This window comes from Colletotrichum higginsianum, chromosome 6 (assembly GCF_001672515.1).
Source record: "Colletotrichum higginsianum IMI 349063 chromosome 6, whole genome shotgun sequence".
NCBI classification, from domain to species: domain Eukaryota; kingdom Fungi; phylum Ascomycota; class Sordariomycetes; order Glomerellales; family Glomerellaceae; genus Colletotrichum; species Colletotrichum higginsianum.
The window spans coordinates 3393522-3416851 of record NC_030959.1 but is presented as its reverse complement, the minus strand read 5'-3'; the positions used below and the strand labels follow the sequence as shown (position 1 = coordinate 3416851).

The following is a 23330-nucleotide window of genomic DNA, read 5'->3' as shown; positions in this document are numbered from 1 at the left end:
CGTTTGCTCATGCTTTTCAATTCTGAGCCATTGCATGGACCTAATGCATACCTAGAGCAGGGCAACAGCAACAGCAACAGCAACGGCGATAGCAACGGCGACAGCAGCATCAGGACAAAGCCCCCCCCAAGGAAACTGCGTTGCTAGATGATTATGTATGACAGTGCCTGTGTAATGAGCACAAAGAGTAAATGCAGTAGCTGCCTTCCTACCTATGTAGCCACTTGAGAGCATGTTGCCCAAAGTCCACCAATTTTCGAGACATTGACTGCATTTGCGTTCGCGGGCCGCCACCCACTCGCCAAGTAGCAACTGTTCATCGCTTCTTCTACCACACCGAGTCTTTTCCCTGACGCTGCTGGCTATCTACCTAACCACTTATACGCCTCATTTCTCAACAAAGCTGCTCTTCGCCGAACCGCAGCTGCTTGTTCGGGGAGAATTGCTTCACCATAACCACCCCGCGCCATCTCCTCAGCCCGGCCACCGCGTCATCCCAGTCTTGGCCAGAAAGGAGCCCGTCTCTGACATTGTTTCTTCACTAGACAACACCATTGGCGGCGGCCCTCTCTGCCTCATCTTCTCCATCACTGCTGGAGTCATCCAGTCGATCCAAAGCCCGCTGGCACTCGTTGTCCCATTTGCTAAATCCAACAATCACCCATTCCAGCCCCCCGACCAGATACAGAGCAACACATTGTCCAATCCACAACCCCGCGAGACCCCAGCCGTTGAAGGCGAGGTAGATCCCGGCTGGCAGAGCTCCGCCGTAGTAGCTGATAAGATTCACCACAGCCCCGACCCACTGGCGGCCCATACCTCGAAGCACACCGCCGCACGATCCGTTCAGGCCGTCTGCTATCTGGAACAAGGCAACATATGGCATCACCTTGCCCACGAGCCGGACTACACCCTCGTCGTCGTTGAATATTTTCCCAAATACATCCTTGGTTGCCATGAGAGTGATCAGGACGACGCTTCCAAGGATCACAGATAGGATCGCCGCCGAGTGTGCTGCTACTGCGGCATCCCGCGGTCGCTGCGCACCCAGGAGGTTTCCTATTCTTGCCGACGCTGCCACGCCGAGGCCAAAGGGGATGGTGTTGATGACTTGGTCCGCAGTCATGATGACTGACTGCGCCGCCAAGGGAATTGTACCAAGTCTTCCGGCGGCTAGGGCGACAATTTCGAATGCCCACCACTCAGTGCCGACGTGGACGACGCCTAAAATCGCCAACTTGGTGAAGGGTCCAATATTTCTCACAGCTTTTCGCAACTCCAGGCCACCCCAGCACTCCTTGCCTCGGATGAAGACGGCATACGCCACGAGCAGTAGGAACGAAATCCAGTACGAGATGCCTGTGGCAATGGGAGCGCCGTACAAGCCGAGGCCGAGGGTGTGAATAAAAAGATAATTGAGCCCTGCATTCAGCGGCGACGTGATGAGCAGCACGTAGGTCCCAGGACGATAGATTGCTGTCACAAGCCCGTGTCAGTTTCATCGTGGTCTTTCTTCTCGTTTCCTGCCTTCTTCCCTCTTGCCACTTCTTTGTCTATTCTCAAAGGGAGAGAGAGAGAGAAGACACACAGGGCTTGAGGACGTTGACTTACCCTGCGCCTGCAAGTACTTTTTCATCGCTTCAAACCACACATACCCCAGCCCACCCGGGATCAGGCATCGCAGAAATGTTGAGCTTTGCTCACAGATAAACTCTTCTTGGCCCAATGCTCGGAACACGGGCTCAGAAAACCACCATAGCACTGCCACCACCATATAGAATGCCGACAAGACGATTATGCCCCTCTGCAGAAGGATACCCAGGTCGTGCTTGTTCGAAGATCCGGTGAAACTACTCGATGCAAGCGTGTCAAGGGCCGTTGTTCCACCCAGGGCTATGAGCCAGGCTGTCGCCATGGCGAACATATAACTAAAGGCAGCAGTGGCGAGAGCTTCGGGACTCAATCTGCCGACGATGAGCACGCTGAGGGTCTGCAGGCTGTTCTGCAGCGTATACGCTAAGATGACGGGAACGGCGGCTTTGGCGAGGAGCCGAATCTCGGCCAACCATTGCCAGATTGGGTAGGGTTCATTGGAGATGGACGCCGGAGGCTTCGGTAGCAACGCCGTGTTCTCGGACGGAGGCGGCATGGCTAATGGGCTCCTTTGTGCGTCATACGACACCGATTCCGGCATCTTTGCGCGCGTTTGAATTGCAACCTCCTCGCTTTGCTGCTCGTTCTTGAAGCTGAATCGTCCTCTTTGCAAGTATTCTCCGTTGCCGGTGTTTCTTTTCCCTTTTGTCTTCGCCGAAAATTGGGTGAGCCGGCCGGAAAGAACGAGTCGAGAAGGTTGTTACACGAAACGAAAAATACGCACATAGGTCGCTTGCCGTGTCCAAGCACCGGGTGTGTTGCTGATGAATCTCAAGAGGCTTTTTTTCTCTTCGGAGAATGTGGAGGGAGGAAACAGAGGTTCAGACGGCCAATTAATGGACGAAAAGCCACGAGACACGAAGCAGCAGCATTCTATACGACATTATTGAATTCGTCATGCCCAGGACCCCCGTCCCAAGGTCGCCTCGAATTTTGGGGCACGAGATAGCTGACAAGAGCCAATTGCCACATGCAAACTGTCAACTTGACAACTCAACGGCCAGCAACTGGCCTTGGTCACAGCTCGCGAGGTATGCCTGGCTCTTTCTGCACGGGGAGATGCCCTCAAGCGACGACTCAAGATTGGGCAGCGATAAGTGTGCATTGGAGCCTACATGATCTTACACTACTTTGACGCTTGCGAGGGTCTTGGTCTGCTAGCAGGAACGTTAAGGCACCGGGTTGTTGGCTCTCAATGGCTGCATCATGTGGCGCACAGCAAGCGGACCATCCGAACTGACGCAAAGGATGAGGACGGTTTTCTCGAACAAGCAACCTGTTGACATGTTACGCAGTTGCTCCCACTTTATCCTGCTCTGGCTGTGAATTTTTATTCAAGTCTTTTTGTGTTATTCAATGCGGCGACTGTTTCGTTGAAAGATAAGGAGTTGTGATCAATCAACGCGCTAGGCCAGGAATAGGAGCCATTGGACAACTGGTGCAGAATCCTTATCTCACATCGTCCTTATCACGGGCTAAACCACAGAGCCCAGAGCCTGCGACAGCAGGCAGGAGCGGACAACAGCGAGGGCGTCGGCGGTCAAGCTTCCAGTGACGAAGCGACCAACGGCCGACACCGGCTTCGGTCGGGTCCTTGTGGCCCGGCCGAGTGGAGCATTGGGAAGAGGGGTAGGTTGGTGTTGTCTGTATGTTGGGTACGTACGGATAGGAGTCGACATGGTCTCACTGGCCAGTCACATAGCTTCCAATGTGCATCACTTCGCGACAGCGTTGACTGGACCGTTTTGGCTACGTATCTCAGAACTGTACGGATACATCGTACAGACAGGACTCAGTAACTAAAGTAGTTCCCTCTCGTAAGGAACTTGTCATGGCCATAGCGCCCAAGTCCCGACCCCGCTCCGAGCTCGTCCAAAGACGCAGAGAGAGACAGAGATATAAAGAAACGACGGACAGCGCATGGTCAACAAACAGACTCTCAACGTGCATTGGCGAAGAGTGTAAGGTAGGAATGGAACGAATGGAACGGCGCCAGAAGCCTGTTCCGAAAAGATCGAACCTTGGTCCAAAGGTACACACACGTGATAAGTAAAGGGGGAAGGTCACATAGTTGATGCAAGTACGGATACAAGTACACATAGTGCTACGCCTTGACAAAGGGTCAGGGTCAGGGTCATGGATACTCGCATGCAACCACCACTAACACCACCACCACCATCCCATCGAGTCTCCCAGCCAAGTAGCGACGCCGAAGCATCGCCTACGGAAACTTCTCGAAAAACCCGCCGAATCGGTCGTAGTCGCCCAGCAAAGGTTGCAGGACCTTCAGCACGTGCCCCTGCACCGGTGGTGACGAATGGGAAGAGGGAGGGAGCGCGACTAAGGAAACGCAACGCCATGTGCTTTCCATGAGTCGAAAAAGGCGGGAAGGGGGATGGGCGGGATGCCAGAAACGACGGCTCAATCTCATGCGGCACGAGGCGAGTTGGGTTGAGTTCGGCTCTTCTAGTCGACTCGACCTCCATGGTTATCATAACCGGGGTGTGCGCGAGTCGGGTCGAATGCACCACTTACGTAGTAAGTGTCCGCAGGTGGCCACGGCATTGCAACAAGGGAGAAGGAGGACGATGTAGAGTACATGTCATCTGCATCGCATGCATGGCGGCGTCATTCAGATCTCACGTTTGCGGCAGGAAAGGGGAAGAGAAGAAACCCCCCCCCCCCCCCCCCCCCCCCCCCCTCCTCTCACGACCCCCCTAACAAGTTCTGCAAGACGAAAGCCAAAGCCTAAATAGACAGACACTGCTGCCATCATGCCCGGTCTGCCAGGCGACGCTCGCCGCACCTTCCACTGAGCGCCACGCAAAAAAAAAACCAAAAAAAAAACCGAAGAAGGGTGGAATGTCCGTCTCATCGTCACCTTTTCCGAGATATCACGCAATGAAGGATGTCCCCTGCCACAAGGTACAGATATCAAGTCCAGAATTCCACAGAGGAGGGAGTCTGTCCCTCCGTCTGTCTGTTCTTGACTCCTGACACGGGGACCTGGCAGGCGTCAGCTCCTTGCAGCGTGGTACACCACCAGTCCGTCCGTTCCCTCGCCGATTGGGAAAGCATTTCGTTCGAAACATGCTGTGGAACGTGGCCCCAAACCTTAAACCCTCTGTCTGGGGATCCTCGCCCGTCTGGGGACCGGCCGGACCTTGGCCAAGGGAACCACCCCACGACCCGTTCCATACTCAAGTCCCGGACTTGGTACACAGGCCGGAACGGGTACGGGAGATCGGGTCGTCGTGTCTGTTGGTGTACAAGCGTTATTGTCTGTTATGTGCGTGTGGCCACTGGCTGGCTTGCGCAGTTGCAATGAAGTCCCATACATATCATGCGGCTTTCTTGCCTGCTCTTGACCATGTATATACTTACACGTACCCTACGTACACACACACACACACACACACACCACAATACACAGGACGACACTTCCAGCCGTCTGTACAACATGTCTCTTTCTCATGATTTCGCCGACCTGCGTCCTACCTGTACTGTATCTGCCACGCCCCCCCCCCCCCCCCCCTTGCCCTCTGAAAGAGAGCTCGCGCGATCCTGTTGGATCTTCCCGATCTTGTACAGGCTTTCTCCCCCTCCCTCCTTCCCCCAGCGGTGGTTCCTAGTGGGCGTTCGGGATCGACGCCGCCGTGCACCTTGTGAGTCCTCGAACCTTGAGCTCCATAACAACGTCACTGCGGGCTGCAGAAAGAGAAGTCGGATGATGCATTGCATGCACAAGTCGCAGCCAGGGCAAGGCCCCGAGGCGGGCAACAACCCCACAGGACGGTTCCAGGCTGAACCGGTGATTTGCGGCGAAAAGTGTCGAGACAGAGCGTCGATGGGGGGGGGATGCTGAGCGAAGCCCCGGAGGGAGGGGATTCTTGGGAGCGTGTGCCTCCACCTACCAACACCGTCCCGACGTTGGCAGTCTGCATCCGTCCGCACGGGTTGCCAGACATGGAGAAGAAAAGAGGTGGCGAAGGGGGGAACCGGGCCTACCGTTCTGCCGTCCGTTGTTGCTGTATCTGGCCTGCTGCATTACCGACATCACGCCGTCGCATCGGGCTCTGGACGGAGAGGTACGGGTATACCCAGGTTAGCAGAGGGCTGCGTATGGTTGTCTCCCGGCAGGGCGGTTGCAGGAAACGGCGTCAAACGGTTTAGGGTTCTTCTCCCCGCTGCAGCGTCTGGCACATCCACGTGGCTGTCGCAGGCAGGCAACGGACGACAGCCCTTTCCTTCTCCTTCTCCTTCCCCTCCCCTTAGCAAGCTCACCCGTTTCACTAAGTCCGCGAACGCTGCCCATCCCGGCCGCCGTGGTGAGTTGCACGTTGCCGTCAAAAACGTGGGCAGCGTCGCATCGTCCTGACATGTCAGGACGACAAATCGCCTGCAGGGAGGGGGGTGCCCGCTCCACACGCCGGGACGACAATAACAACACATCGCCACTTGTAGGGAAGGTAGTGTGCGTACGGATACTGGGACCGTACCTCGTATACTACGATGTACCTCGTACACTAATAAGCCAGGACAGGGGGCAGAGGGACAAAAACAGAAACGGGGGGTTGTTGCATCGTCGGCCACTCTTTAGAGTTCGAGGCCGCATCAACACCACCACCTCCCATTCTCTCTGTCTATTCCCACCCTCTTTTCCATTCTCTCTTCCTATTCGTAAAACGGCCAGTCGACAACCCTCGTCTGTTCCTCAAACCTTACCAGCGGAAGGTGCAAGCGCTTCCCCCAAGGAGTAATTTCGGATGTCGGGTCGTAGGGATGCACTGATGGAGAGGGGAAATGACGACGTTACGGCAATGTGCTGTTTCCCAAACCACAACGTTGTCATGATGCCAAAAGAAAACGGGAGGGAGAGGAGAGAGAGAGAGAAAATATCCCACATTCCTTGTCCCCTGCATCACAGCACAACGCCCCCTCCCCTCTTCCACTTTCTCTCCCCCCTTCCCCTTGCTCTGCCCTGCCCCTCCCTTCTTCGTCCCCTGTTCGGCCTCTAGCCCTTCCAGACGGTATCACCTTCATATGGTCGTGGTAGCTTCCGGTAGCAGGCTGGGCCCTGGACGAAACCTTTGCGCTACTTACGCCGTTGCCGCCGGCAGCCTCTCTTTTTCTTCTTCAACACCTCGTGGCAAGTCAACCACAGCCATCCCGGTATGAGTCTCTCAGTGAAGAAGAGGACTGCAGATCAACTTGGTCAGGGTATCATATGCTCCAGGACGTCATGCTGGACGCGCAATATCCGTAATTCCCTCGTCACTGCCCATTGGTGGTGGTGGTGACCGTCGTCGTCGTCATTGTCGTCGTTACACTGTCAAATTTTGCCAACACTTTGTTGCTTGACACCCCAAGCCGGTAACGCAATCATTTCCACTTGTCTTCGGTTTTCGTAGCTGGTCAGCAAAATGTGTGCCCGTAGACCGACCGACCACCTCGTCCAGCGATGCCCATGGCAATGCAGAATGGAGCCTAATCCACAGTGGAGGGAGTCTCTTCGGTGATTTGGTTGTTTGCTCGGCCATACACACACCCCTCTCACCGCTCTTCGCGACCAGGACGCCGCCCTTCGACTACTGGCCCTCCCTCTTGTTGCTTCTGTTGATATGCCCCCTCGTCCACTTCTCCCTCAACGTCCTGGCCGCCGAGCCAGTACTGCAGCCTCATGCCAGCTCTGGCAGCGCTCATGGCCATGGCCCAGTTCTCGACTCCGAGTGTCAGCGTGCTGATCGTGGTCATGTTCTTGACGAAGCGGGCGTGCGGCGTGCGGTGACACCCCGGCGCAATAGCCAGCATGACCCAGTGGAAGACGCCCAAGGCGCTGTTCCAAGTCGACAGGGGCACCCGCCACGTCGTAGTCCAGATCTGCAGGAAATCCGATTCCGTGCATGCGACGCTCAATGGGGTACCGGTGGCAATGGCACGCGTGTAGACGATGGCCGTCATCCGGATAACCTGGTGCATGAAATCCGGCTTCTGCTGCAGTTGCTGGTTCTGGTTCTGGTGATGGTGGTGTTGCATCGGTCGGGGACTCGTTGGAGATTCGCTAGTGTCGTGGGCCTGTGGCCATTCGGGTGTCGTTGTCGAGTCGGAAGCTGGTCCCGATGGCGACCGGCCCGTGCCAACGGACCCGCGCCCCGTTGTGCCTGTACTGGAGATGCTCCCGCTTCGTACGGATCCATCATCGGCGGCCGCAAAGTAGTTGCTGCTGCTCGACGGCGGACTCGTCCTGGTCGATGCCTCCGGCGACAAGGCTTGCCGGCATCCCGGGATCGTAGGATGAAGCCCCGATATGTGCTCGTGCATGTATTTCCCCGTGAGTCGCGCCTTTCGGGAGGCCTGTGCCGGCGTCGGTGTCGATGTCGATGTCGCTGTCGTTCCCATAGCCGTACTCGTCGATACTATCGTTTCGCTCGCGGTGGTGTAGATTGCCTCAACGGCGCTGAACAGATACCTTACATTGTCGAGGATTGAGGCCGTCGCCGGGTGCATGCCGAGGCTTGCGGCACAGTCGACAAATGACGGGAGCAGGCCGAAGGACGAGGGTAAGTGGCTGACTAGAGGTGTCATGTGCGCCATGCGAAGGGGCAGGTCTTTTATAGGGTTGACAAAGACATATCCTGTCAAGCCCCATGGATCTGATGCCGTTGCCGGCGTTGCCGTCGCTCCTCCTTGACTGCGCCGTGCTTGACTCTCGATTTCTTGGCTCCTGTCGCCTCCTCCGCGGCTGTCGTCCGAGGACGACAGAGTCAGTAGCAGTGGGCTTTTTTCGTGCGCAAGGGATATGGAGACATCGTGACTGTGCAGACGAAGTAAGCCTATGAGTCAGTTTTTTGGGAAAGTCTGGGCGAGCGGACGAATGCCAGACGGGCATATCGTGTGTAATCCCATAGAACGAGACCCATATACGAGTCAAGGCTTTAGGCGAGAAATGAGCAAAAACGAGCGTAAGAGGGTCGGACGGACAAATGGAAACATGGGATTTCGAGCGGGAAATACTCCGCGGCCAAGGAAATGTTGGGAAAAAACAGGACAGAGAAAACTAGAGGAGAAAGCAAAATAGAGCATATGGGAAGTCAAATAGAGAGTAGAGCATGAATCAAAAGGATCGCCAGTCTCGACGGCAGAAGAAACGAAAATTTGTCGGTGGGAAAACGCAGCTAATGTGGCCAAGTCACGATGTGAACTTCCGCCGATGGGAAAGGAGGCCGAACCTACGTACATGATAGCGTTCTTTGCTAAGAGACCGTTCATACCGAGTTTGTTGAAGCCACCTCGTAGCCGGATCATACCTCGCAAGCCCCTGAGGTGGTATCGCAGGTCCTCTTCCGACTCACCCCAGTACCACTCGGCCACGGTCAACTGAATGACCCCTGCAATGGCGGCGTCGCTGGGGTGTTCTGATCTCCCGTTGATGCTGCTGATGCCGCCGCCGCCGCCGCCACTATCGATTGTTGTCTCGAGTGCGGTTCCGGTGGTGTTCTGAAGACTTTGATGTCGCCTACTACCAACGTCATTGGGCCGCAGGCTCTCGTTTAGCATTCGGATGGCGTGGCCCTTGATCGTTCGTAGGGCCGTGGTTCGGACATGGCCCGTTTCGTGGAGAAAGCATGCTGAGGTGTAGAGAATGATTTTCATGACGAGGGGGTCCTGGAGGCAGAAGGGAGAGTAGTAGCGGATGAAAGGGTTGTTGGGTTCCGGATCACCGTTGAGGGAGGCCTTGAAGCGGGAGAGAACTGTGATGTCTACACGGTACATGTTAGGTTTAGTCTATCTTTATACTGTAGGTAACTAGGTGAATCAAGGTGAGAAGCTTACATATTCGAAGGAGTTTCTTGTTTAGTGTCGTTTGTGCCACCGGAAGATGCGCGATTTGCTCGTCCACCCCGCCGACGGGCCGTTCTGGACGCTGAAGTCTGGGCTCTAGCGCATGATGCCATCTTCGAGGAGCCGCGTCATCTGCAGGAGCTCGACCACCGTCATCGTCCTCTTCGCCGGCGATGTCGAAGACTAGACCCGGCACCGCGAGACGGTATGTGAGTACCTGCTGCGACGCGTGAGTCGTGTCCAAGTTCAGCCTGCTGCGCTTCGGATCAGCCAGTGGGAACCATGGCGCTGGTGCCGGTGCTGATGATGATGATGATACTGCTATTGCCGCGTCGTTGCTTTCATCGAGAGGCTTAGTCACCAGCCAAGGCGCGTCGTTGGTGGACGGATCCGTCGAGCAATCCGTCCCCGGGCTTGAGTGTGATGTTGTGTTCCCTGAGATGACCCAATTGGCTCCGCCGACGGGAGAGTGTCCCGTAGTCCCCGGAGACTGGCCTGCTTGAAGCAAGGGAGAGTTTACTCCTGGGAGAGTGGGATGAAAAGGGACTCGACCTCCTGCTCGTGCTGGCGTTAAGAAGGTAGATGTCCCCGGTATCCGGCTTGAAGATAACAGTTAGATCGTGATTCGGATTGAAACAGCAGCCGGGTAACAAAATATACAACATCAAATTTAAAACACTTACTTGCCTGTGCGATATTCGCACACCGGCACGGGGAACCGACGGAGGCAGTTGCCGCAAGGCTGCTCCTGATCGCACTGTACCCGAGTTAGCCAAACGATAAGGCTCTTGAGGCGTTATCAGATTTGCGCGTAGAGGACTCGGCCCAGCGACTTCACGTCGGCCAGGATACTAGATGTGTCAAAGACACCAAGGTCCTCAACTTGAGACAAAAAAGGGGGCGACCATCAAGGCAGAAGGCCTGTACTTGCCTTCTGTTTCCTCCTACGACACTCTCCGCATGATGTCGTCGTTCTTTCGGCGCGCACCATGTTGCGAGATGCCCGCTGATACTGGTGCTGGCGCTGCGGCCCTTCGGACATGATCTCAAAGCGGCAACGGCAACGGGGGAGGGGCTCTTCCGCGTCGTCCTCGGACCATCCGTTCCTGCAGTTCCTGTTTCCTGCAGCAGCTGGACGGCACAGCACCAAGCATGACGTGTGATCCAGAAGTCTGGTTTCGGGGGTTGACGTGTTTTGTTAAGGCTGAGCTTATAAGCAAATCGGAGATAAACTGCAAATGTGTCAACGGGAGGCGGGGCAACGAGCGATAGGAGAAGGGGATAACTTTCAGCCAGGTGGCTTTGTTTCTTTGAGGGTGCATGTCGTCGGATTTCGACACGTTCGGTCTAGCGTTGTGGAATTGCGCCTGGCCGCCTACCGAGGCTGAGGAGCGGCGAGAGGGGAGATGGGGAGCCCCTTCCGTCCACAAAGCCACAAAACAGGCTTCTTCCTCCGGGGGTTTGTGGTGATCGGCATTAGCTGCGTCGCTAGTGTCTAGGCCCGAACCTTTTGATGAACAAGGTTTAGGTGTTTGGCTTGTGTTGGCCGAGTAGCCGTACAAGAGCCAGTCGTTTTGGGCGGACAGTTCTATGCGAAGGGATGTCGAGACATGAACAATACGACCAGGTAGGCTGGCTAGGGGCTCCATATGTTGATTGAAGAAAAAAGATTCGGGGAGTGGTGGAAGTACGAAATGCCGATGACGTGAACCCATCAACGTATATCTCGACCAGGTGGGTTTGCCAATGGCCCAATGCCTGCTCTTCGAAATAGATTCTTCGCGGAGACGGGCTCTTCCTCCGATGCACTTGGCAGGACGCAGATGAACGTCCATTCAATGAGTGGGTTTCAGCCCCCAAGCCTTCTTCTGGGCTGGGCAATAGCGCCATCAGCCGCAAGTGGACTGCGAAATGGTGCAAGTCTCGTGGCGCAAGCCGCATCGTTCAAGGGGCCACTAGCTAGCAGTTGAGCCCTTCTCGACCCAGGAGAAGACAGGACAATCGTCCCTGCGTCGTTGTCGTTCAAGGACCCGTCTGGTTCGAGCTTGAAATCCTGGATTCCGCGGTCTATCGTTGCAAGATATATGGAGCCTAGATGGGGATCTAAGCCAATAGTCCACAGCTGTGCTGCTTGAAACGGTCCGCCGGCGGCGCGTGCCGATTGAGTTCATCAAGTCCAGGAATGAAGACTAAGGACCAGCCATGGTTTCCCATCTGTGAGCGATGACGAGTGCGATGTTGGTGAGCTGAGACCACGACGAGACCCAAGAAGAGCCTGTCTCTCCGCGGGAAATGCAAAATACTTCAAGGCCGACGGAACAGCAGACGGGGAAGGCCATAGGTACATGCGCATGTACAAATCCAGACGTGAATGCGCGGCCCCTGTAAACTGGTCGATATCGTTTGCCTCAAAAGACTCGATTGACGTTGGCCGGAAAGAAAAAAAAGGGGGGGCCAGGAAGAAGGAGAATAGAATCTGCCGCTAAGACAACAACTCAATATGATAAAGGCTCGAGCACAAGACTGGACCGGTGCGCCATGGTCCTCTGCGGAATTCATCAGCCCTGTTTCTTAGCTAATTGGGAAGGGAAAAGCAAGAACGGGATAGGACTTCGTAAAACGCCCCTATAGAAGGCCTTCAGCGGCCCCCATATGTCTGGGGTCCTCGACGTCATGGTTCATTGAGACACTGTCGCATTCCAGGGGGGGGGGGCAGGTCATTGGGGACATCATTTCGGTGGTCGCTGCGATGCCTGACGCGATCGTGACCACGAAGTGGAGAGGAGCCAGGGAGGTGAAAAGAGCCCCCAGATATTGTCATGCTCCTCAAGGCACCTGGTGTCTGCTCCGATGCTGTCTTTTGCGAAATGGGGGGCACCTTAATATGTGACGGTGACCAGCTGAGCGAATGTCTCAACGACGCTCTCGTCCCTGGCCAGTTCGCATTCAGTCAGTCGCGGCCATCGGCTGGGGTTTCTTGCATTGGATGCTCCGAGGAGAAGGTTGTTTCGGTAGATTGACGGATTAATGAGTCGAGAATCGAAGGGGCAGGTCGAGAGTTGAGCAAGCAAACGGCCGGAAATATCATGGAAACGAAAGGGTTCAGGCAGCCCAGGGGAACTATGGGATTTAAGCTCAAGGCCGGGGGACGCGATCAGCAGGGACATGACGCCGTGACGTAGTGTCTCCACTAACCGACCGAATTATCGGGTTCTTGCTGCCGTGGAATTGCCCCAGACCGATGAAGTCACAGCCTGCGGGAACTGTCACAGCGGAATAAGGCAGTCATGTCATACCAAGACGCAGCAAAATGTCATTATCTCATTAAGGCAGCGATGAAGTCTGCCACAGCACATCTCCATATGAAACAAATGTGCCAAGAATGGTATCTTTGTGGAAATTCAACCCGAGAACTCCTCCCAATAGAAACTCCTCGCTGTCCAATGACGAAGCCTCGTCAAGTCTTCAGACTCGCGAGATCCCCCGCCCATCATGAAGCAAAGTTTAGCGTCGGCTTGACTGGTTGCGTGGACACCGAGTATAGGAGTCCATTCGAATCTGATCACCTCCCACGATATTCCGGTTTCCTAGCCATGTTCACTGGTGGAGGCTCGTCGTCCACAGGGTAAGGCAAGGGCGATGAGCCGATGGGGCGACGACCGCCAGCTGCCTGATGTTCGGGCAAAGGCGTCTTGGGGGGCAGCGGCGGTGGGATTCGCTGCGGTTGTTGCGACTGCTGTGTAGGACCGTTGCTGTATTGTTGATTCTGCCACCGCGGGTGCTCATCGGGGCTCATAATCGCAATCTTATCAGTACCGGCTGCGTAGCGGTACTGAGAAGGCGTCGGTGCAGTGACAACCAGTCGGTCAATCTCATCATCTTTAGGCAGAGGTGGCAGGCGTTGCTCAAGTCTTGATGCTGGCGATGGTTGAAGTCGCTCGCCAGAGCTCCTAGGCGAGGGGCTCATCGGCGAAGGTATGTGCAGATGTTCCGTACCGGATTCGTACGACTGGCGGCTCGGCGGTGTGTTGTGCGGCGGCCATGACGTGGGCGTGTCGCCTGGCAGCTCCACAGCAAACGACAGCGGCTCGACAGTCTCCGAGTTGGACTTGACAAGTTCGGGAACATCTGGCATACGGGAAAACCTGATGTTCGCTTTGTGGATCTTGGCCATCTTTGCGGAAGCGCCCTGGATCATCCTTTGCTCGACTTCCCGCCTTAGGTATTGCCGCGTGCTCGTGCTAATCTCGGCTAGACGATGCCACTCGTTCATGCCAAACTCGCCGACGCCAACCTCCACGTTAAGGCGATAGTAGTTCTCGACGTTGACGTTCCGTTTTAAGAGATGTTCCTTCTTCATCTGCTCGTGAATCACCTCACAGCCCTCAATCTTGGAGATGAGCTTCCGGCGGGCCTCGGCAAACTCTCCCAAAAAGCCCTCATACCACATATGCGAGTTCGCGTCGCTTCCCCTTGGTCGTCGACCCGTACCAACGCTGAGAAACACGCCAACTTCACGGCCGGGCCACTCGTTCACCACAGCCTCGTCCAGGGCTTCGGGTGCAGGGTTGAAGGTGCCACCGCCGTCATCGTGGAAGACAGACTGTCCAATCTGAATGGGTTTGAAGGCGAGACCAATCGCACACGTCGCCCGGCCAGCTTGCCAGATCTTGCAGTCGAACTCTGGCGGGGGTTCCCTTCTCGAGTCGTAGGATCGCAGAATGGCGGCAGGAGTGCCCTTGCGGGAGCCCTTGTACATAGCTAAGACGGCGCTTATGAGATTGTCAGCTTGGGGAGCTAGCTGCCTTGGTCCAATTCTTTTGCAATGCGTCTACTTACGTTTTGGTCCGAGTCTCCCGAGCATCATAGAGTCTCGCATTTGGATCACCGTATCGCGAGTTAAAGGCAGGCCGTGTCATCTGTGCTTGAGGACTGCGCGCGCTAAAGCTGACGGTGCTGGCATTGCTGGCATGTCTTCTTGGGTTTGAGTTGTTGTAGCCGCTAAGGGGGCTCATCATGTCGTTCTCGGTGCCATCGTTGCCCTCCTTTTGATAAACGGTATGTTCTCTAACGGCCTCTTTGATGGCCTCCTCGAGCTTGGAGGCTTTGAATAGGGTTGACCGATAGGGGATGCCGGCGATGGTCTTGTCTGTTTCGAAAACCATGCGCGTCATTCTCACGTATAGCTCTTTGCACTGTTCCAAGTCCAAGCGCAATCTACCGAGCATTAAGGCGATGAGGCCGCCGGTACCGGTTCCAACGATGAGATCGAAATGGTCGCATGGCCTGGGGATTTCGTTTCGGCGCGGAGCCCTACCCTCGATTTCGACAAAGGTGCGGTGCATGAGTTCTTGGAGAATGATGAACATGGAGTAACCGCGAACTCCTCCGCCATCTGTCGCAAAACAGTTAGTAAAATGCATCATCACCGGGCTGGGCCCGTTTCGCAATAGTCTTCGCGCGAGATGGCGGTCGAGCTCGCCGAAGAAGTGGCGGCCTCACGTACCCAACGACAGAATGCGGAGGGGAGGGCCCTTGGTGGTGTCCCTCCTCTTGACCCCATTGAGGTCCATGACTGGCGCGAGTTCCCGTGGGTCAGCCAGATTGAGTTCGATCCACTAGAGTGACTCTTGGTTTTCAGTTTGTAGTCGTCGCCGACTTCTATGCCGAGAGGTTCGGTTCGGGGGACGGGGAACGAGATGCAAAAGAAAAATCAAAAACCCAGAGGGTCGGCGAAAAACAAACTAGCGAGTGCAAGTGTGCAAGTAAGTAAGTAGTCAAGGTAAGGTAAGGCAAGGCGAAAAGGATGTACGGACAAGGCAAAGTGCAGTTGGTCATAATCTAAGGTAGGTCTGATCACGAGTGGGAGGGTGACGCAAGAAACCGACTTGCGCCCTGGGCCGCCCACTCAGATGGGCCCGTTTCCCTCGACCCTGTCACTTGCCCACTTTGCGGAGGATGGGAACTCACTCACTTGTCAGTGCCACTCAGTGTGTGTGTGAATGTGTGTCGTCTTGCGGGTGCTGCGCGCTGGCCGTTCGGGCGAAATCAGAAATAATAGAAGGCAATGGCTGGCAGATACAGTGATTGCGACGGGGGATGGGAGGCGACGGGGGTTGGTGTGAGTAGTATGCGCGCCGGAAGAACCAGAGGGATTGGCAGGCGGTTGGCAAGGACGCCACAGCAGCGAATTCAGAAATGGCCAAATCGCCCGGGATGATGAAGCGAATGTGCACGAATGGTAGGCCGCCGTTACTACTAGGCCCAATGGCTCGGCTTCCTCTTTCGTTTCTTTGGAGCGGTTCGAAGGCGGCAAAGGTATCCAACTGGGACAAGATCTGCTCTCTAGCGAGGGCGCCGAGGAATGGAGCTCTGGACAGAAATCGTTGCGTTATGTTGCGCTGCGCTGCGTTGTGTTGTGCGTGGTCAGGGCCAGAAAGGGTTGGTGACCAGTTTATGATTGAGAGTGGCTGTGGAGTTTTTGACCGGGAGCATCGGGATCATCTAGGAGATGAATAAAGATGTTGGATACGTTGAGAATGTACCTGGAGTGACTGGGCGTCAAGCGATAGATGTTTGTTTGGCCCAACTCTACCTCTACAATACCTGCATTGATGCATCTGTACTGTATTTCCATGTAGGCAATCGGGAGGGAGATAATGACCAATCTGACCTCGTTACCCCGGGATAGCCTGAGAGGCAACCATCTCACAGCACTCAGGTAATGACAGGCAGGCAACGAATGAAGATTAAGCTAGGCACGGACGGACCCCAGAAGATAACGATCGGAATTGGTTGGAAGGAGTCCTTTTTTGTACGTCCCTCCTTGCCCGCTACGCATGGCATCGGCCGGGCCGCTCGTTCTCCATCGTCGTCGAGCATCTACCTTGTTCGCAGGCCTCACCAGCTGCTTGCTGCTTGCATTACTTACCATGCAGTCAGTTCAGCTTCTGACATACCTTCACTTCCCACAACTGTCAAGGCTGCGCCACATTCCATCAGAAGATTCCTCACCTTCTCTTCCTTTCTTTCTTTTCCACGATGCATTACGTTGTATCTGTACAGGCCTCCGAACATGGCGAGTCATCCTAATTCAGACCTCTGTAGACAACAAAAAAACATCATCGACGCCCTCTTCGTTTTGCCCACACACAGTCAGCCGCTAGAACAAGAGAAAGAGACAGCCCGAGGCACGCCGCAAGGTAAATTGACAGCCCGCCTGCAGTCAACAAGCTCGACAGTCAGACGCAGTCGGCGATCTCGCAGCACCTTACCCGAAACTGGTCCGCAGGGACGTAAGATGTTTCCCACTCCACACAAACCCCCTCCTCGCGACTTGGCCCAATCGCGGCCTATGAAACCGTCCCTCCGCTCACGCCAGTTCGGAGAGCAGCAAGCTTGTCGACCTTGAGGCTATGTTCCTTGCTGGAGGATCCCGGGGACCTGCACTAGAACCGTACTGCTTGTTGGGTACCAAATCCAAACGAGACCGTCGAACCTGCCAGTCGAGTGTTACGGAGACTAACTCTGCCAGATGCCCCGCTCTCGATAGGGATGATTCCCATCCCGTCGGTTCTTCGCGACTTCCGGCTCTTGGATCTCGGACGCAGCCCTGGCGTATGATATACGACTTGAAATCCACTTTCAGCGGCTGGGTTAAATTCAAAACACTTGAAATCCTGGGTCTCGAGGCCGAGAAACATCCGCCCGGGGCGTTGCCCTCGCTCCTATCCTACCGACTTCAAAACAACTTTACCTAACACTAGGTACAAGAACACCCCACCAGATCCTCGGCGACTTGTACCGTGATGACAAGACTGCAGCGGCACAGCCGGTTGCTGACATCAGCAGCTCAACACCAGAGTACCCATCTTCGACCAGAACCCTCGGTGGCCCCGTGTATTGCTTCTGGAGCTCATGTCTTGCTCCGCAAAACATATTCCCCGTTGTGGTGAATTCTTCGACAACAGTATCGTTTACTGCGTCGTACGGTCATCAACGAAACAGCGTTCGTTAGGCTGAGATGGAGGTAACCTGATGCCCTGGTCATTCACCTGCCCAGCAGAACAAGCAGGGGGACGGACCCCTTCTGGTGACCACACCCGCACGTCAGCAACGCCACCATCTTTCAGCTCGACTTGCGCCGTTTGGCCGCTCCGGCTCCCACCAGCGTTCAGAAAAGCCACTCGTAGCCAATCAAGGCTTCATATCAATGCCAGTGTGCAGTGTACTTAAAACTAAACTTTCAAATCCCGCGTGGCTGTGCAAGGCTTGGGCGATAACTCGGAGGCAAACGGTCGCTGACCACTCTACCCTCTGCCCTCTATTTGGTCGGCTCTCAGTTACAGTGGCGATTCTGACAAGTGCTCGCATGGCAGAGACACATCCCTTGGCCTTCAGTTTCTTGTATCATCCGTCAACAATCCATTCGAACTGGCGGATCTCGAAGACCGAGCATTCGTTCCATCTACTGGGTCAAATGGCTAAACCAATGGATCCGTTCGTGCCCGAAAAGTTGTTGAGCCTGGTCCAAGGCCTACACGGCACACCGAGGCGAACCTTTCCCCTCTTTCTCACCCCTCTTCCCTTCTTCTCGCTGAGTCTCCGTGCCCGGTGCACCAATGGCTGGTACTCGCTTGGCTTGTGTTCAGCGTCATGGGGCATCCCAGAAGCATGGTTCAAGGTCATATTTGATTAGCAAGTTCGAGAAGACGGTTCTCTGCATTCCGGAGTTCAGAAGCTGGCCGAACAAGCGACTTGGCGCCGGAAGATGCGGATACAGCATAGTTGCGCAAGGAACTCTGATGAGTGAATGGAGCCTAACATGCCACATATTATAAAAGGCCTCTGGAGCACAAGCTTTTATTTAGGTGGCGCTCGGGAACCAACCCGCCGCGTCAATTGTTCGGAATCCGGCGCGTTGTGCACCGGACCGGTGTCCAACCCCCTTCTGAAAGTGGGAAACAGTTGGAAAAGACCCGGGGTTGATGGATCGACGGACGCTGGCGGCCTCCCTACCCGGAGACCCGCCTCCAGATCCGGGCCATGATGCCATCGGGAGTTTCTCTATTCTTACAACGAGGAAAGTTGAGAACGCGGAGGCAACCTGCAGTCCGACATAACACTGCATCATGATATACGGTTCAAGCATCACCTGTTAACACTAGCAGGAACGCAATTTGTCGTCAACTAGAGAGTTGGAATAGGCCCTCTATTCTATCAATTCGTCTGAGCTCGGAGGCGGCAAAATGCAGAAGTTGTTGTTACAAGTGTTTGCTGCGGGACAGGAAGCAGTGCGTGCCATCTTTCCTCTCGGTTCCAAGTTCTGACAACGCATAGTGGTGGCTGGACGTGGCCGTGTGCACCCAGTGCGTCCCCAAGCTCCTGAAGCTATGCCCCATGCTTACCGGGAAGGTCCCTTCATCCAAATCATCAACGCCTCCGGCTGAGGTGAGATGAAGTCGGTCTTTTAGCGGTAAGTGGTCAGGGCACCCGAGCCGCTCGCATCAACCCCCAAGTTCAACTGGAGCTTCCAGAACGCTTGGGTATATGGCTCTTTAGGCTTTCAATTAAATGTATATGCCCTTTGTATCCCAATGCCGCAACAGTATAAACAAATACCTGATAAAACGGCGGTCGATAGCCATATCACCAAACGATTACGTGAACATGAATGCACTTGGCGTAACGCTTCGGCTCGGAGGCTGTGACCGACAGGAAGGAGGACGCGCCGGAAGAAGCTGGTGAAACTGGATAATACAGCCTCAATTGGTCAGCGATGGAGGAGATGGAGTGAGAGAGAGGCCGCGGTATTGGACGTTGTGGGACTGCAAACCTGCAGACATGCCTTGCTGACGCGGGCAGAAAGCGTAACTCGTCAAGCAGAAGTAGTGTGTTATGCCGTCTGTGTCGGTCAACAAGTGAGAGAATTCTCTCACCTCTCACCTCCTAGCAGCGCCTCGCCGTCAGACTGCACTACCCAGCTGTGTCGCCACGTCCTATGTGCAGCCCCCCTCGCGGTCTGAGGAGGATGATTGAACGAAGGAACGGCTTCAGTACCACATCACGAACAGGAAGGGCACTCATTCATCTAGGCGGACATGGACAAATTGTTGATACGTGTTGAACTGACAGGTGGCAGATGCCGGCCAGTCCCAGAAACAAGTCAAAGCCAATGCTATCGGGTCTTATCCGCATAGATGCTGGTGCATCCACCGTCGAGAGCAAGTAATATATACACCACGGATACCTTTGGGTGGCCTTGGATCTCCGAGGCATGCCCAATGGAGCTAAAAGACGCTGCCTTGCAGCATGGCTTGGACAAAGGCCGTACATGTGGCACCAGTAGGAGACAGAGAAAAAGGCAGCTGGCTGCATGATGGCCGGCCAGTCGTCAGGCTCCAGACGCCCCAAACGGCAAGGTATAGGACTCGGCGGTCGAGGTAAAGGCGGAGGAGGGGCAAGGCCGCGAGCTGCATCAGAAGGAAGGGCAGGGGGGTGCCCAAAGGATGGGCGGAGAAGCGACGAGGAAGAGAGGTGAGAGAATGATTGCATCAAGAACGTCAGTAGAAGTTGGGTTGTATAACTGGCTTGGCGGATATGGATGACGAGGCGAGCGAATGCAGTCAGGAAGGGTGGAGTGAGTGAGTGAGAAGCTAAGACAGTGAGTGAGAGTGACAGCGAGAGAGTGAGAGAAAGCGTGGACCACTTTCCTTCCCATCTCGCGACACCTTTCACGGTGCCCTCCCGCCTTCTCCATTTCTTCTGCTTAGGCCCACAAAACACTACCATCAGGCGATCCTATCGTCCAATCAAAGCCCGGTTCAGGTAAGTAGAGTCCAAATCCCCCCCGACGGCAACCGCAGCCTCGCAGCCTCACAGCACTCCCGCCTTTCTCCTCCGTGCTGCCTCTCTCCGGTTCTTCACCACCCTTCGCCTCCTCATCGTCGCAATCTCGGAACTCTCTTACGACTACCTGCCTCCTCGGTCATTGGCGCTTCCATGACCGCAACACACCTCAATCTCGAACTGCGATTCCACAAATTGTCTTCTCATTGACACAAACCCGCAGATGGAAGAGTCTCAACCAGCGAAACGGCGAAAGCTTCTCCCGCGCCAACCTTCAACCAGCACTACGCAGGCGGCCCCATTCACCCATGAATTGGTGAGCATACCGAACGCACGCAACATTTTTTCGATTCTCAAGCTGATCTTATGAATCTTGCAGCCTCAGCAGCATCCGGTCCAGGAGGCCCCTCCAGCCGAACGACATGACTTCGAATCCTTCGCGAGGCACCTACAAGATGCCGCCATGTTGATACAACGCCAGACGGAGCGTTCTCCCTACGACAATGTATCCGTTCTCCTCCTACGGTGGGAAGAGGACACCTCTGTCGAAGCCGACCTAACAGCTATGGAAAACATCCTTCGGTCTGTATACAATTTTCGGACCGACCGATGGGCCATCCCAACTGTGCCCAACCCCAGCATCAAGCTTGGTGTTCAGATGGCTTCCTTTCTCGACCAAGCCAGGGCCAACCACTTGCTCATCATCTATTACGCCGGCCATGGTTACGTTGGATCCGACAACCAACTCTACTGGGCTTGGTGAGTCGCGGACCTGCCTTAAGAGCAATCCCCTCAACCCTTCTGACCGCTCATCCATAGCAATACCCGGGAAGATGCTGCAAAGCTCAAGTGGGACGGTGTACGTTGCTTGTTCGAAGATGCCCAGTCCGACATACTCTTGCTGCTCGACACCTGCTCGGTTCGGGATGTACCCGTCTCTGGAAGCCATGGCACCAAGCAAGCCATTGCAGCGTGTGGCCCTGAACAGACCCCCCGAGAAACTGCAGGCAAATCCTTCACCTACCACTTGATCGAGGCGCTACACAAACTGAGCACGGCGGGGAGGCCCTTCAGTGTACCGAGGTTACACGAAGAGGTCGTACAGCTGAGGCAACAGGAAAGCGGCCAGGCAACCAAGCTCATGAACGGTTCAAGCAAAACTCCACCTCCGCCGCCCCAAATTCCCATATGTTTCACTCTCACGCCCGGCAAGGGACAAAGTCTGAACTTGGCCCCATTGCCTGCCCGGTCACTTCAACAGCAGTCGCCGCGGAACGGTGCTTCTGATGCGGACGGCCAAACAAGGACAACGCGGGAGGACCAGCTCATCGACCCTGAATCGGTCACTGACTTGCGCTTTGACGAAGCGAGAGTGCTTGTGTGCACGACATTCGTCGGGGATGCCAGCCCAGACATGTCCTTCTTCAATAGCTGGCTACACAACACACCGCCCCTCGCCGACAAGATTGAAGTCGAGGGAATGTTCCTCGGCCCTCCAACCATGCTTCTGATATCAATGCCTCACTCCATCTGGAACGTCGTACAGCACGACAAGGTCTGCTGTTTCCTAGGATACATCACATCGCATAACATGATCCAATTGTATCAGAAGCTAAAGGGTTCCTCGGGCATCCCCAAAGCCACGGCAAAGGAGGTCGAGGACGGTCGAATCTTGTTGGAGGCGCGGGAACTAGCAGCAAGCACGCCGGTTTTGCATCGACGTTCGTTGGACAGCAAAGACGCCTCCTACCCTGAGGCGGCCAGCCGCGTAGACACCACTCCTTCCGGCGTGTCGTTCGCAGCTGCCGCTGTCGCGGCCACAGCAGTGGACGGTAAAGATGACGTCGAGGATTCGGCCGAGATGCAGGAAGCGGCGGAACAGCTAAAGGCATTAAGCCATGTGCGCCATCTGAGCGACGAGGCCGCGCCGACCGTAGAACGGCAACGTACAACCCTCCCTGATGGTGCGATGCCCACCAACCACGAAGACACGGGATCCTCCCATGACGCGAACGAATCGGGTGCGGATGACACGATGCATTCCGTCGACATGAGCACGCCCAACGCAAGAAGCAAACAGCGGCGATCCCTACAAAAAGCGACACCTAAGCAAGAGACGAGATGCACGCTATGTAGCCACGCTCCCTTCAAGGACTCGTCGTCGTTGCGCAAGCACATTGCTGCCGCGCACACCAGGCCGTTCCCATGCGCGTTTTCTTTTGCGGGATGCACCAGCACATTCGGGTCGAAGAACGAATGGAAACGACATATTGCCTCTCAACATCTATGTCTGCAGTATTATCGATGTTCGTCTTGCCCACAGAGCACCGTTGAAGGCAAGGGAAACGAGTTCAACCGGAAGGATCTCTTCACCCAGCATCTGCGCCGCATGCACGCGCCGTTCGCCATCAAGAAAGCCATTGCCAAGGGGGACAGCAAATTGCAAGTGGAGTGGGAGGGGCATGTGAAGGAGATGCAAACGACATGTCTTGTCACGCGACGGTCACCGCCTCAAAAGTCGGCTTGCCCAAAACCGGATTGCCAAAGTGTATTCGAGGGTCCTGGCTCCTGGGACGAGTGGACGGAACACGTTGGTAGGCATATGGAGAAAGGTGAGGGCCAGCGACTCGGGGTTGATCGACTGTTGGCGAAGTGGGCTCTCGACGAAGGTATCATTGAGCGAAAGGGAGATGGCGAATATCGCCTCTGTGCCGGCAATGGCCCCGGCCCTGTCCCCGGCGGCGTTGGCGGCGGCGGCGGCGGCATTGCAGTCAGCGGCGACGGGAGAGAATCTATCTCGGTGTTGTACCCAGAGCCGAAGCAAGAAGTCGAGGCAGGAGTCGAAGCAGAAGTTGAAGCAGAAGTCGAAGCAGATACCACCGAGGACAAGATGGAAGTGGATAGCTAGTTCATCAGTGCCATTGCTCTCGGCTTTGATCGTCGGAAGATGCAAGAGGACGAAAAGGAGTGCTGTGACAAAGGGCCAA

At 55.3% G+C, this 23330-nt stretch overlaps 4 protein-coding genes across 4 annotated transcripts; 1 reads left to right on the top strand and 3 right to left on the bottom strand.

Annotated features, from left to right (window-relative positions):
• Positions 1-541: 541 nt before the first annotated feature.
• Positions 542-2194, bottom strand: CH63R_09397 (MATE efflux family protein; the record flags this gene model as incomplete). Its single annotated transcript, XM_018304371.1, has 2 exons — positions 542-1476; positions 1612-2194. The coding sequence occupies 2 exons, from the start codon at positions 2192-2194 to the stop codon at positions 542-544; spliced, it is 1518 nt and encodes a 505-aa protein (XP_018156394.1).
• A 5012-nt stretch (positions 2195-7206) lies between these two features.
• On the bottom strand, positions 7207-10537 carry CH63R_09396 (uncharacterized protein; the record flags this gene model as incomplete). Its single annotated transcript, XM_018304370.1, has 5 exons — positions 7207-8467; positions 8891-9413; positions 9487-9908; positions 10179-10252; positions 10484-10537. 5 exons carry the CDS (start codon positions 10535-10537, stop codon positions 7207-7209), a joined length of 2334 nt encoding a protein of 777 aa, XP_018156393.1.
• Positions 10538-13057: 2520 nt separating this feature from the next.
• On the bottom strand, positions 13058-15068 carry CH63R_09395 (Patatin-like phospholipase; the record flags this gene model as incomplete). The annotated part of the gene is made up of 3 exons (XM_018304369.1): positions 13058-14267; positions 14335-14890; positions 15002-15068. 3 exons carry the CDS (start codon positions 15066-15068, stop codon positions 13058-13060), a joined length of 1833 nt encoding a protein of 610 aa, XP_018156392.1.
• Positions 15069-20566: 5498 nt separating this feature from the next.
• On the top strand, positions 20567-23251 carry CH63R_09394 (C2H2 finger domain-containing protein; the record flags this gene model as incomplete). The annotated part of the gene is made up of 3 exons (XM_018304368.1): positions 20567-20659; positions 20723-21102; positions 21163-23251. The coding sequence occupies 3 exons, from the start codon at positions 20567-20569 to the stop codon at positions 23249-23251; spliced, it is 2562 nt and encodes an 853-aa protein (XP_018156391.1).
• Between the last annotated feature and the right edge of the window lie 79 nt (positions 23252-23330).